The sequence below is a fragment of the Cyprinodon tularosa genome, unplaced genomic scaffold, assembly GCF_016077235.1.
Source record: "Cyprinodon tularosa strain WSP-4 unplaced genomic scaffold, ASM1607723v1 ctg772, whole genome shotgun sequence".
NCBI classification, from domain to species: Eukaryota; Metazoa; Chordata; class Actinopteri; order Cyprinodontiformes; family Cyprinodontidae; genus Cyprinodon; species Cyprinodon tularosa.
This window is the reverse complement of record NW_024039532.1, coordinates 208,622-222,725: the sequence shown is the minus strand read 5'-3', so window position 1 is coordinate 222,725 and position 14,104 is coordinate 208,622. Positions and strand designations below refer to the sequence as shown.

Below are 14,104 nucleotides of genomic sequence, written 5' to 3'. Positions count from 1 at the left end.
GTTGCAGCTCCCCCTCCTCTGACAATATGCAATTATAACGACTAAAAAACTGAACAAAGCGCCACACATAGACCAAGGTTATCATCAAAGAAGTATAATTAACATACCAAAATTGACATAAGATTGAATAAAAAATCCCCAGAGCAGCATCTGAAGCTTTGGTTATGAGATGAATGGGCCCCAATGCATGCAGTCTTATTGCAATTGAGAAATTACCAGAAAAGCAACCTTAAATAGATACAAAAGAATTCATCATTAAGAGAACTGCAGTCGGGTACCTGAATATATTTCCCTGCTCTTCAATTTCATCAGCAACCTCTTCATACCTGCAATGATGTGGAGAAGTGCATCATCATCACAAGTCACTGCAACTACTTCCAAATGTTGTTCTCCTTTTATCATTTAAATGTGCAAGTAAGCCAAAGTTTACAAAACTGGAGTTTTGTGGTGATTTTTTAGAGGTTATGTCTGCTGATACCCATTTATTCAGATTTCTCTAAAAGAACTACAGTTAAGATTTTTATTCTGACATTTATCCCCAACCACCTCTTAATAATATCTATTAGGAAGAGTCATGCTAACCAAACACGGGCTGTTAGAACAGATCTTATTATTGTTTTAAATTAAAGAAGTTTAGTATCTGATGAGTAATTAGTGTGGTCAACAGCGATCATTAACACACTGGTTTTTGTTCTGTTTTTCCTTTATTCAAAAAAAGTGTAAAATACAACTTTTATTCTGTGTTTTTCAAAAAATCTCCCATAATTTCTTAATGAAGCATATTGTGTAAAATACATTTTACTCAATATTTTGAATTAAGAAATGACTTTAAAGTGAAAAAATATAAAACAAAGAAACTAATGTAAAACCTTTAGAGTTCCTATTATCTGCAGATGTCTCTTCATATCCACTGACACCTCAGTAAGTGAAGAATTTAATCGCTGTCACTAAAAGCTCTGATTTATATAATGGCCCATTTAGATGCAATTATGGTAGATATGGTATAGAGGTAGGAGAGTCAAATCTGTGAATTTATTTAAAGCTTCACATTCAAAGTATTTATGTTTTTTATTATCTACTTTTATAATTTCGTGTAGTTTATAGGTTTTATGTAGTTTCAAATTTAGGACACATGAAAACTCTTTGTATACAATTTGCATAAAATAAAAAGTGATACCAGCACAAAAAAAATGATGTCAGGAATTAATGTGGAGTAGTAGTTTATTCAGGGAGAGACAGTCTTACATTTACATCCTGCTCTCACTGTAAGGGGATAAGCCAGTCACAGATTTTTCCATAAAGGATACATTATCAGTGTCGATAAAGAGTAAAGGGAGCAGCTCTGAGTGCAGCTGGAAAGAGCTTCAGATGAAGGAATTTGGCCCCTGCATGGGTTTTAACCCTTTATAGGGCACTCAAGACAATAGTGTTATTGGAATCCAGGACCTTATTACCTTTGTAACGTTATAAAAATATGGATATTTTGATGGCAAAAATGAATGTTAATGTATTAACAAGAAACGCCAACTTGCCCGAATATATTAAGAAAAATAACAAAAGTGTTTCTATAAGAAATTAATGAAAAACACTGGAAAAAACACTTTTTTTTGGGTACAATATAACCTTAGAGGCATTAATGCTGATACTGGCACTTACATTTCTTAGGTCATAAACCTAAATATAATTGTTAACTAGACTTATTAACTTTTGAACTTTACTTTTTAACTTTATAAATAGCTTTTTGACTTGTTAACTCTTTCTTTTAACTTAATTTACAGTAGGTAGTATATCATTCAAGGGCTCATCTAATTGGTCAAATGCCAAAATAAGATGTGCAGCCATGTAGCAGGATCTATGCTGCATGTCTGGGTATAGATCTTGTGCTTCTAGACCTCACTGAAGGACGGGGAGGAACTCTATTTGTAAGGGGTATGCAAGTGATTAAAACGCTAACTTGCCCTATAAAGGGGTAAGGACATAGGAGGAAAGCACCTTATGTTCTTAGGAAAAGTATAAACCATATGTGGTTTTTCTATTATATTGTCTAGGAAAGTGTCTATTTAAATGTTTCTTACACCCCAGTTTTAATAAGCCACTTTGGTCATTTTCAGCCTAGTAATAGTATCTGCACTGAAAAATGCTCCTGTCATCACATGCTTGTAGCTTTTAAGTAACATTCTTGCATTCAAAAAGCAAGGTCAGACCTTTTTTCTGCTACTAGCACAGGTAAAGTTGTCTTACTTCTGAAATCATTTGATTATGTTCCTTGGCTGAGATTTTGATGCATCTCTCAAAATGAGATTAGTTTTGGACATGTTTGAGGTTCAGTAATAAGGTTAAAGTCTGGTAGTAGTGGAAATGTAATGAAAATACTAAAGCAGGAATGACGATAATAACTGATATAGCTTTTGTCCAGACAAAGAGTAAAAACCGAAAGGATAAAGGTTATAAGCAATAAAGATCCATCGGGCTTGGGAGCATGCAACCCAGTTGAAAACAGTTAAATAAAATATGCAATCTCCCCACCTCCCTCACTTTCCCATCTCATTATCCAAACCTCAGCATCACTGTCTACTCATTAAAATCCTAAATGACTCTGCGTCGGTGTGTTTAGCTGTTCTTACCTATTTTCTTGTCCGGTAAGATACAGCAATGCCTCTGCAGTATGCCTGGCAACACCTTCCAGGAAACAGAATGGAAGGGAAGGGAGTGGGGGTACAGAAGGGGGTTGTAAAAGAAAGAAGAAGGGAAGATATTAATATCACAGAAGCTCAAAGCACATAAACAAGTTGGAGTTCTGAGACGCACTGATGCATGCTGAGATTTTCATTTACAGAGCAGAAACAGATCCCCATTTCTGACACCATTTGCATCAAAGCAGATGCCTCCACAGTTGTCTATGACTTTTCTCATGCACACTGATCAGAGCAGAGGGGCACAGAATGATAGCTGTGGCATGGATGTGTGCATGGAAGATGTATCCAGAAACTCTCAACTTAAGATTCAAATTCACATGCAGTCAGTGATGGGTAAAGTGGCATGTGAATACAAATAAATATCTAAAAATCCACTAAAACATTACCGTTACACAAAAAAAAGGCTAGTAAAGCAAACGTTTGTTTCTATTCATCAACACTTTTGTTATTGAAGAGAATATTAGCTCCAAATATAACAGGCATTTATTGCACTACTTACACGCCTGAGGTGGTCACATTGATCAATAATGCATGCTTACAGTATATCCCACAAGGCCTTCACTGAATTTTTTAACTGACCTGAAGTTAAATTTGAGCTGCAACAGTCATTTTCTCAACAAAAAAACACCACAAAAAAAATCAACCAGATGATTTACATATGAAACAGAATTTGCAGTTTAATTTATTTGCACAATTACACTCAACCTTCTAACCATTGGTTGATATTCAAAGGTGGGAACAAATGTAGACATGCAGGTGATTTTACAGCTCTTTGTCCTTGCAGGTGAGTGGCAGCTTCATCTCCGTCTCTAACCACTGTTTTGACTGATGGCTCTGCCACATTATGTCAAACTAATTTTACTTTCCTCAGGCATTGAATAGGAAACATCAGATAAGCATTCATTTTAATCAAAGAGAGAAGACATATGATGGTGCTTCTCCAAAAGAAAGATATTCAAAACAGAAATTAGCTCATATGAATAAATTTATCAACTCGTTCTTGGAGGTATTATAAAAAAAAAAACTTTAAAACATTATTTCTATTCAACTTTAATTCTAAAAAGTAATAAATAACATATTTTGGTGGAATTGTAGGAAATATGATAAACAGAATATATTATATGAAACTTTAGTGAGCTCCAAACAGAGGTGCCAAGTAACGAAGTACAAATACTTTGTTACTGTACTTAAGTACACTTTTTAGGTATCTATACTTTACTCCATTACTTTTTTTTCTTCCCACTTCTGACTTCTACTCATTACATTTTCACACAAGTATCTGTACTTTCTATTTCTTACATTTTTAAAACAAAGATCACTCGTTACTCTTGGCTTCGGTTTAATGTTTATAAATATTTATTTCAAGTCATGTGCACCCTCCAATGCAGATGATTGACGCCATCCACATCTAGTGAAAACTAGTGTAATTGGATGAGTCATATAACTCACTGGTTAGCTATTCATCAAATGTGTGCTGTCGGCACCAAAGGAAATCATCAGAAGCAAGCAGGTGTTCTTCAAACTGCAAACGTGAATTGTCTATGCCATGCAACAATTTTGGATTCAGAAAAAGATGTTGAAATTAGGGATGCACGATATTAGGATTTTGGCCGATATCCGATATGCCGATATTTTAAGACTCATGTAGTCGATAACCGATATCGATACTGATGTTAATGCTGGACAAAAATAAGCAGTCATTGAAAATAGCAGTTTTGTTATCCATTTCTGAGACTTTGAAAAATAATATACTCAAATATATTTTCATATGCGGATATCAAATTGATTTTTAAAAACGCGGTATCGATCTATTTTACTTTCCAAATCTCGTGAAATTTCATCGTTCTGTTACAAACTCTCGTGATATTTTTGCAAATTCTTGTGAGATTTTGTTAGTAAAATAGATCGATACCGCGTCAATATATCAACATATAAAAATATGGCAAAATTTCGTGAGTTTTCGGGGGATTTCGTAGCATAACGAAGACATATAGCAATATTTCATTAGTAAAAGAGATTGATATGGTGTTTTTAAATGGCAATATATCAGCATATGAAGATATTGTGATATTTTAATGTATCAATATTTTTTCTTTTAGAAATTTTAAAGTCTGTGAAAAAGAAGTTTTTGAGGAAGAAGAAGAAGTAGTATTTTTTTTTTTAGACTTTAGAAACTCAGAAGCTGATCAAATATCGGGTTAAATATCGGTGGGGTGGCCGATGTCCGATATTCAGTTTTAAGGCCGATATAGGCCGACACCGATAGGGGGCTGATTATATCGTGCATCCCTAGTTGAAATGTCTGAAAGGTCAGACACAGACGAGAGCGTATCTGGAGATGGAGACGGAGACCAACAAGACCTCCCTCATCCTTGGCCCTATCTCAAAGAATTTTTCAAAACAGTTGAAAAATTAAGCTTTCAATTCATATAGTGGCATCTGGCTGTTTTTTTTTAAAGGTTACTTTAGACTTATACTTTAAGTAGTTTTTGGAGCACATACGTTTTCACTTTTCCTTAAGTAAAGAGGTCAAATTGATGCTTCAACTTTTAGCAGAGTGTTTTTAAACTGCAGTATCTATGCTTCTACTTAAGTAACAAATGTGTGTACTTTTACACCACTGGTTGCAAAACAATATAAAATTATACATATATTCATTTTGATGGATTTTACAGTTTTTTGGCCAGTTATTTTCAAGATGAATAGTTTTTTATTCTCAAATTCAGATTATGTAAATATAAAAAAAACACACACACAAATAGGGGTGTGCAAAATAATCGTCATATCGATGCATCGCAATTCTAATTCTTGTGATCTACTGCATCGATTCTTGATGGCAAAAATCGATTCTTAATAAAAAAAAATTAACAAATAAAATACATTAATGGTTGGCGCACATCAGCCAAATCAAGTGGAATACAACTTCCAGTCCAGCAGATGTCGCTGCAAATGTGTTGACGCCCGCTGCTTTGTGTCACAAGCATGTCCGGCCGCGGGATACTGAGATGAGTCATTCGTGAACAAAACATGGAGGTGCCTGAGAAAATTCGCCCGGCTCCATATCATTTCAAGTCAGATGCTTGGATGCATTTTGGCTTTAAAAACAAAGAAGGTAAACACGAAATTGATATGACGCACATAATTTGCAAAAGGGGAAATGTTATACATTTGAATGTTTTCATTTCATTGGTTTAAAGGACCACTGAGGCCATTTAAATGGCACTGATTATCCTTATTTTGTTATTTTAAGTTTGATGAATCCTAAGATCTTTTTGTCAGTGTGTCCACGCCAGTAATCGTAATATTTCTGTCCAGTATTTGTTTTCATGGCAACACCTCCAAAAGTCGTTTCAATAAATACAGCTATGTATGAATTCAGTTGCTTTCAGTTCTGTATCAATTAAAGACACGATCCAGATCATACCCAGCCAGTCAGCCACTGGTAAGGGCTGGATCTTTTTCTTACAGTGTTCAGTGAAAATATCGCGATGCATCGCAATATTTCAAGTATCGTGATGCATTGTGATAGAATCGCATCGTGGCATGTGAATCATGATTCGAATCGAATCATGACTTCTTTGCCAATACCCACCCCTACACACAAACAGATCTGTCTTTCAGATGAGACCTAAACTGAACTGATAGATATCTACAATAATTAGAGGCAAGGCAATGCAAGGCAAATTTATTTGTATAGCACAATTCAGTACAAAGACAATGCAAAGTGCTTTACATGATTACAATATGGGAAAATAAAACAGAATCAAAGCAAGTAGGAAAAAAAATAAAATAAAAAAATACAGAAACAAAAAAGAACATTAAAAACAGTTGGACGAAAGAAAATAAAAAAGTTGAACTAATGATGTTTCAGTTTAACTGTTTAACTAGAACAGTCGAAGGCAATCCTAAACAAATGTGTTTTTAGTCTTGATTTAAAGGAACTCAGGCTTTCCGCACTTTTACAGTTTTCTGGAAGTTTGTTCCAGATAAGTGGAGCATTGGAACTAAATGCTGCTTCTCCATGTTTAGTTCTGGTTCTAGGTATGCAGAGCAGGCTGGAGCCAGAAAACCTGAGTGGTCTGGAGGGTTGATACACTGATAGCAAGTCTGTGATGTTTTTAGGTGCTAAGCCATTCAGGGATCTATAGACTAACAGAAGTATTTTAAAGTCTATTCCCTGAGATACAGGGACATTATATAGAGACATTTTTTATGGCTCTAGTCATGATTGTAGTTCTTTTAGGATAGAATAAAGAGTAGAAATACTTACAAATCAGACAGCATGTTGATTTACAGCTGTGTGAAAAGTATTATGGTGATTCAAAGGTGCAAACCACATCAACATCATTTAAGCAAAAGTACTAAATAAAAAGAAAAACAACAAAATTACTGAAATTACCACAAAAAATAACAAAAACACTTCAACATTTACCTTCCAGATAAGCCACGCATCAGTGGGGAAAATAAGACCTGACTGATTGAACGACAGCTTATGACCTTTGACCAGCATGTTATACTGATTGTGGCATGATTTTAAAAATATGGATTTTATCAGCGAACCCAACGCTTTTCAAAGGAAAAGTCCGGTCATATTCAGAAATCAAACTTCTGAAAGTACTTTAAATATAAAATTATTACAAACTGTTCAATAAATGATAAGTTTTTCAATTAAGAGTAATTTTCATTTAAATGTGCTTTACTTGAGACATCCATGTTTGTCAAAGAACACTACTGCCACCTACTGGTTTGTGACGTCACAGTGCGGTATCGGCTGTTGATCAAGTCCCAGTGCTGTATCTGGTGTTTGTCACAACGTGCTATTATCCAAGTCATTTAGAAAACATTCTTCTTCCAAATATTGGCTACATATGATGTGTTTTTTCTCTGACCAGAAGTTCGACGGCAAATCCTCCCTCTTCCAGTTGGCAATCCAACGACGAACCCGTCCGTGGAGGTTCATGAATCGCAACGGGGAAATAACTCAAAAACATGTTTCACTTTTACCCGATGTATTACAACATCCAACTGCCATGCACATGGGCATTGTCAGTTTTACTATAGCTCTGGTGAATTTCAATGGTGAAGTCCTCTGGAAATCTGCCGGAGGATGTGAGGAGTGAGGTGTTACTGTATAAGTGTAAAAACTAATGTTTTCCAGCAGTTTATCTAATTAAGAGAGATCTTCTGTCAGGACAAAAATGTAAACATCTTCATTATGTACGTAACAAGGCTTTGGGAATTAAATGTGAACACAAAAAGAGTGGACTATTCTTAACATAGTTTGATATGGCTGGAGCCAGTGAGTCTTGTCATGCACAAACATGTATGGGGCAATGAAGTAATGATGTGATGATATGGCAGGCTGTGTGTATAAATGCTTCTTTAACTGGTATTCTGAGCTGACTTTCTGAAAAGGCGAGCCTGCGGTAAGTGCTGCCATCTGTAACCCGAGCCTTTTCTCTGATCTGAGTACGTTTACAGTTTTTATCTAAATATGTTGGCATTTCTCAGAGTAATTCAATAAATAAACCTTATAAAGTCTTATTGAAAGTGTTTTTAATCTTTTTTCCCCAATTGATCTCTTCTCAGGAAAGAATCGGGGAGAGAAAGCTTAAAGATGTAAACACAGCGCTTTCCTTTCCAACACCAACCATGACAATCAGATGTAACTAATGGTGCTGACAGATCTGCACACTTGTAACAGATCCAGTGTGGAAATCTAGATGTCAGTGACACCCATGCTAATTGCCTTTCATTCACGCTTTAAAAAGACTGTCTAGAAAAGAGGCCTTTCATTGTTGCATGCTAAAAGCTGTTAGGTATTCACTTCTATTTAAGGGAATAAACACAAAAGCATGTTTGTTGTAAACTATAAAAAGCTTTATAAACACACATCAAGTAATGACACATAGACAGATATTGAACTGGGACAAAGATATTAAAATTAGAGTTGCGTTAAATGTCATGGTTATTTATGCAAACTTTATTATGAACATCTGTTGATATGAATTGCCAATTCCACACCAACAGTTCTGTATTATAAAGGCATAATAAAGCTAATTTTTACAGGGTATAACACATTTTCCTCTTTGATTAGAGCAGAGGCTATATTACAACAATTAGCTTCAAGAATAAAAAAGGATATATAATGGAAATCCAAGTTTCATGCTTTCTACTGATGTCCATTTATCTTTTTTTTTTGGTAGATTTCAACATAATTTTATATTAAACTATCTGTTTAATATCTATCTGTCTATCTATCTGTTGTTGTACATGTTCTATCTGTCTAAACAGATATAACTATCTGTTTTTTATGGTTTAATATGAACACCGGTGATTAAACCCCCAGGTCGTTGTTAGAGAAAAGGGACCACAGCATCACAGATCATCCACGCTTATGAATTTTGGGCACAATAGTTTTATATATTCTTTCAGCTAGGCCTAACTACAGTTTTGGTTCCTAAAAACAGTACTCTTTACAATTCTGAACTCAGATAAGATGATTCTAGACCTAGGGCAAACCTTTCACACAATCTGTGTACATATAAAACAATCTTTATTCTGGATAAATGCAAGATGCCACTCTTTGCTGTAGTTCTTTAGTAAGCTTTATAGCTGCATTTTTTTCTCTGTTATCTTCTTCCTAAAGTGAGATTTTCTGATATATTTAGTTGGAAAATGTAATGTGTGGAAACATGATATTATGTTTAATACAGTATATTTCTTGGCTCACTGCTTTGTGCTTCTTAAGTAGTCAATTTGTCAAGATTAAAATGTAAAGGGCCTTAAAGGCAATTTAGTGAGGAGTCGTAGTATTTAATAATGAAACCAAAAAATTAGCTGCTGACATAAAAATACAACAATAAACAAGGAACAACAGGAGCAGAAGGATGAATAGATAACAAATTTATAAAGAGACAATAAAAAATTAACCTTAATGCTGAGGAGAAATGAACATTAACAGAATAAAAAACAGCTGTTTATCTGGCTGTGCTGGTTTATGTTAAGACTATTTTTGATATATTTACTAACCTTCTGAGTACCAACAGGCTTTGTCAGTCAGTTTGGAGGTATAGGTTGAATTAACTTTGGGTTAAGGTTAGGTTTATATTGGTAAATATCCATGTTAAACATAAATGTAGTAAATAAAATTAATCTAAGTCAATGGAAAATTCTATATGGACAGAAATACAAACTTGTGTGTGTGTGTGTGTGTGTGTGTGTGTGTGTGTGTGTGTGTGTGTGTGTGTGTGTGTGTGTGTGTGTGTGTGTGTGTGTGTGTGTGTGTGTGTGTGTGTGTGTGTGTGGTCCTAAGGGTTTTTATTAAGTCAACTCCAAAACACTCCCACTGCAATCAATTGCTCATCCATCCATTCATGCACACAATTATACCATGTTACCATGGTGTAAATGTGTGAATGAATGTGTGGTAAGCTATATTGTCATCACAGCTGCCCTCTCATCCATCCATTCATGCACACATTTACACCATGGTAATGGTGAGCTACATTGTCATCACAGCTGCCCTGAGTTAGACAGATATGACTGGAGCTGCCATGCAATTCGGGGTTCTTAACAGCGCAATTCCACTCTGCTGAATTTAGTTTTTTTTCTCATCAGCGTATCTGTTCTTTGACCGGCGGCATTGCACATAGCAGCCTTACACCTGGTTTATGCTCAGAAAACAGGTTGTCTGTGTGTGTGTCGCAGTTAATGCAGATATGTGGGGCTAGTTATACCCCCGCACCAGTGTGTCGCAGTGAGCTTGTCGCAGATATTTTTGATTTATGCCCAATTTTGGAGCGTGGTCTGCAATATGTTATTCAACCCCACAACCCAAAAGGGACAATCAAAAACTAGCTGTGGGTCTAGATATGGCCGAGGCAGTGAGGAAATGGGGGCAAGAATTGTGCGACAACGGAGGGACATGAGGGCGAAAAAGAGCCCAGTTGGAAATAGTGTACCAGTATTCAACACACCTCGCTTTTCCAGCTGGTCCAACTTCACGAGTCGTTTTCCACAATGGCGGTCATACAAACAAAACAAGCCAGTAAGGTACCAAACAAGAAATACACATATTATAGAGCGGATGTAGATTTGACCAATCAGAGGCCTTCTGTCTGCAGCACTGTCTGCAGTCACCTACAATTTTGAAGAGGTGCAGCAGAGTGTCTGCGGAAGGGGCGGGAGCACATCTGCGACACACATGCAGAAGACCTGGTTTCTGCACATTAACCCGCCTATATGCTACAAGCTAAAGGGCTGTGTATCCTCCCGCGGCAGTGTTTCGCATTTAGCTTTTCGCAGGTATGATGCAGATATTTTTGATTTATGCCCAATTTTGAAGTGTAGTCTGCAGAATATTATTCCACGCCACAACGCAAGAGAGACAATCATAAATTAGCTAGGATTGTGGGTGTCCGTGTGTCTGTTTGAAGACTTTGTTTGCGGTCTACAATCCCTCATCCAACGGTGGACGACACACAGTTCATCGGTGAGTGTTCCCGAAAGACTGACTGAGTGTTTTGGCTTTATGTGCAAACCAACAGACCGTCGCAAAGAGCTACAAACTAGCGTCCAGTACGATGTCTGGGATCCCCATTAGGTACCAAACAGGAAATACCCATAGTGTAAAGAGAATGTTGACCATCAGAGACCTCCTTCCTCTCCTCCCTTCGACGCTGTCTGCAGCACTGTCTGCGGTCAGCTACAATTTTGGGGAGGTGTGCAGAGTGTCTGCGGAAGCGGGGGTGGGATATCTTTTCGACACACACACAGATGACCTGGTATCTGAGCATAAACCAGGTTTAACTGCGACACACTGCTGCAGGAGTATGCCCAGCCTTTTACAGTGGATGCAGGTGGATCGGAGCAGCAAATGACTGAGTCACTCATAGTTTTTATAATAAGAGGAGATGGGAACAATGCTACTAACATGTATGCAAGATTGAAAGGAAAAGTAGAGGGTTTAATTAGCAAAACAGGCAAACACAGGTGCAGCAGAGAATAAAATAAAGCCCCCTCTTTCTGCTTCAGTGTTCATAACTTATTAAAGGTCCTCTTACCCACAAAATGCTCCAATTGCAGGCATCCCTTCAAGCTATGACAGGATTTCTTCAAAGCCGATACACTGTCATCAGATGGTCTCTTAAGAGACCATGGGACTCGCAAGACCAAACATTCATATGAGAGTATGCACTGAGAATCCTCACATCACAGAATAAGCTGGAGATTTATAAACACATGCTGGTTTATGAGTAAACACAATACTTCGTTTGGTACTACAACATGCTCAAAGAATCAGTTTCACTTTGGAGCTAAATTGCAAAATGTTTATATTATTTTTTGTTTTCCCAAAGCAGACCTAATATTTCTATGAAATCTGAGTGTTGGTCCAACTAAAATAGACCTCTGGGACCATAGGGACATGTCCCTATCAAAACTTTGGACCGACCAAGTTGTCCCTACCAACAATTGCATGTGAATAACATGTTTATAATTTACAATACAGCATTGTTGCAGCAGTAGAGGAGTTCTGGATGGAGAACATTGACAAACGAAAACATGTTTAATCTAAAAAATGTAAAAAAAAATTTACAATTTTGTTATAATTCCTGCTCTAGGAGAGTCGCTCTTTGAGCTAAAGACATGTTTTAGAGTGTCTATACTCCAGTTAGTGATTAATCAATGACTAAATCTGTTGATATTATTTCAATAATTGATGCATCCAATGAATTGTTTCAGCCCTAAATAAAATACATGAAATGGGTTGAACAGAGTAACTACAGCCCATATGTACAACTTGTAGAGGGAATTTAATATATTAAATGCTCAGTGTCAGTTCTTCTTACAGTTCCAGAGCTCATGTAAATACAAAACATTTATTTGCTGTCCATAAATCTATTATTTCACTTTGTTTCATGATACCGAGAGAACATTGAAAAGACAAGATTGGGTTTTACCTCTGCACAATTCTATATTTTCAAAATTAAAAAAGTATAAATCCACATATAGCAGACATATTTAGACTATATTCTGTTAAATAGGCACAGATTTACCTACTGTCTTAGTCGCTGGTAATTTCAAATGCAAAACTTTTCAAAGTGGAAAAAAGTCCTAATTCCTCATTCATCAGAGCCAGTTAAGCTTCAGTCATTGATAAACAGCATATAGTGTGTGTAGTGCTTATATAATGTGTATAAATGTATCAAGAAATGTCGCTTTTCTCTTTAAACAAAATACACCCTGATTTTCACGTCAAGCATGAAAAAAAACGACGATGCATATTTTTGCAAAGGACCAATGGCATCAGACAAATAGTGTCCCAACCATAGTTGAAAAAAAACCTACGCCCTTGCCTCTGATCCATCTTTGTCACACCACCAGAGGTACAGAGATTGGCAGTCATTCTGCAAAGCAGCATGTATTTCAACATATTATAATCCCAATGAAAACACAAAACACTATTTTTCTATGCTATTTTTATATAAGCTACAATTGATCCATATTGTTTTGGGGATTATTTTCCTCCTTCCAACAGAGTTGGACTGGGCATCTTTCCCCCCACAGAAGGGCAATAGAACTATTTGAGACCATGTAAAAATATTGGTTTCATGTAAAAAAAACATGTTGAAAAGAAAAATTAGGGCATGCTTTGGTGGCACAGTGGTTAGTGCACGCGACCCATGTATGGAGGTCTTAGTCTTTGATGTGGCCGACCCGAGTTCAAATCTAACCTGTAGTCCTTTGCCGCATGTCTCTAGCCTCTCTGATACACCATTTCCTGTCAGTCTACTGTCCAAAAAAGAGGCACTAGTGTTGTACAAAAACAGGGACATATTTTAGACTTGATCATAACTTCGGGTCTAAATATCTGACAGTAACTAAAGCTGACCTATCACACCACTTTTTTGTTGTTGTTTTTTAAGTATTGTTTTGCAGTTAGCCAAAGAGACATCATAAGAAAACATTGTGCTAACGAAACCTCTAACCAAATGTTCTCATCTACTTCCCATTTGCCCTCTTGTTCTGTGGATTAGCTAATAAATAACTTTCATTCTAAAATCTCTGACATCACTGATTCAATTGCTCCAATTAAGGAGAAGGTCATTGCTTTGAAAAATGTCTCTGTGGAGAAGTGCCCCGCCACAAGTCATAAGTTAAAAAAGGGAATGTAGAAAAGCTAAAGGCAGATGAGAAAGAACTTCACAGAGGCTGAATTTATTTAGAACTTTATTATGTTGAGGACAACTTTAAGTCTTAAGAAGCCACCATATAAACTCTCAACACTAAGCACTTTGCATTGTCTTTGTACTGAATTGTGCTATACAAATAAATTTGCCTTGCCTTGCCTTACAGGTGGGAGGCTTGATCCCACCTGTAGCCTCTGTTACGGTCTAATACATTCA

At 36.4% G+C, this 14,104-nt stretch overlaps 1 protein-coding gene across 1 annotated transcript in view; it reads right to left on the bottom strand.

Annotated features, from left to right (window-relative positions):
- LOC119773631 (disks large-associated protein 2-like) overlaps nucleotides 1-14,104 on the bottom strand; it is a 236,315-nt gene that overhangs the window by 218,404 nt on the left and 3,807 nt on the right. Inside the window, exon 2 of the mRNA XM_038270691.1 lies at nucleotides 2,625-2,679. Coding sequence (XP_038126619.1) covers nucleotides 2,625-2,679 — 55 coding nt within the window. The remainder of the gene's footprint in view (nucleotides 1-2,624; nucleotides 2,680-14,104) is intronic.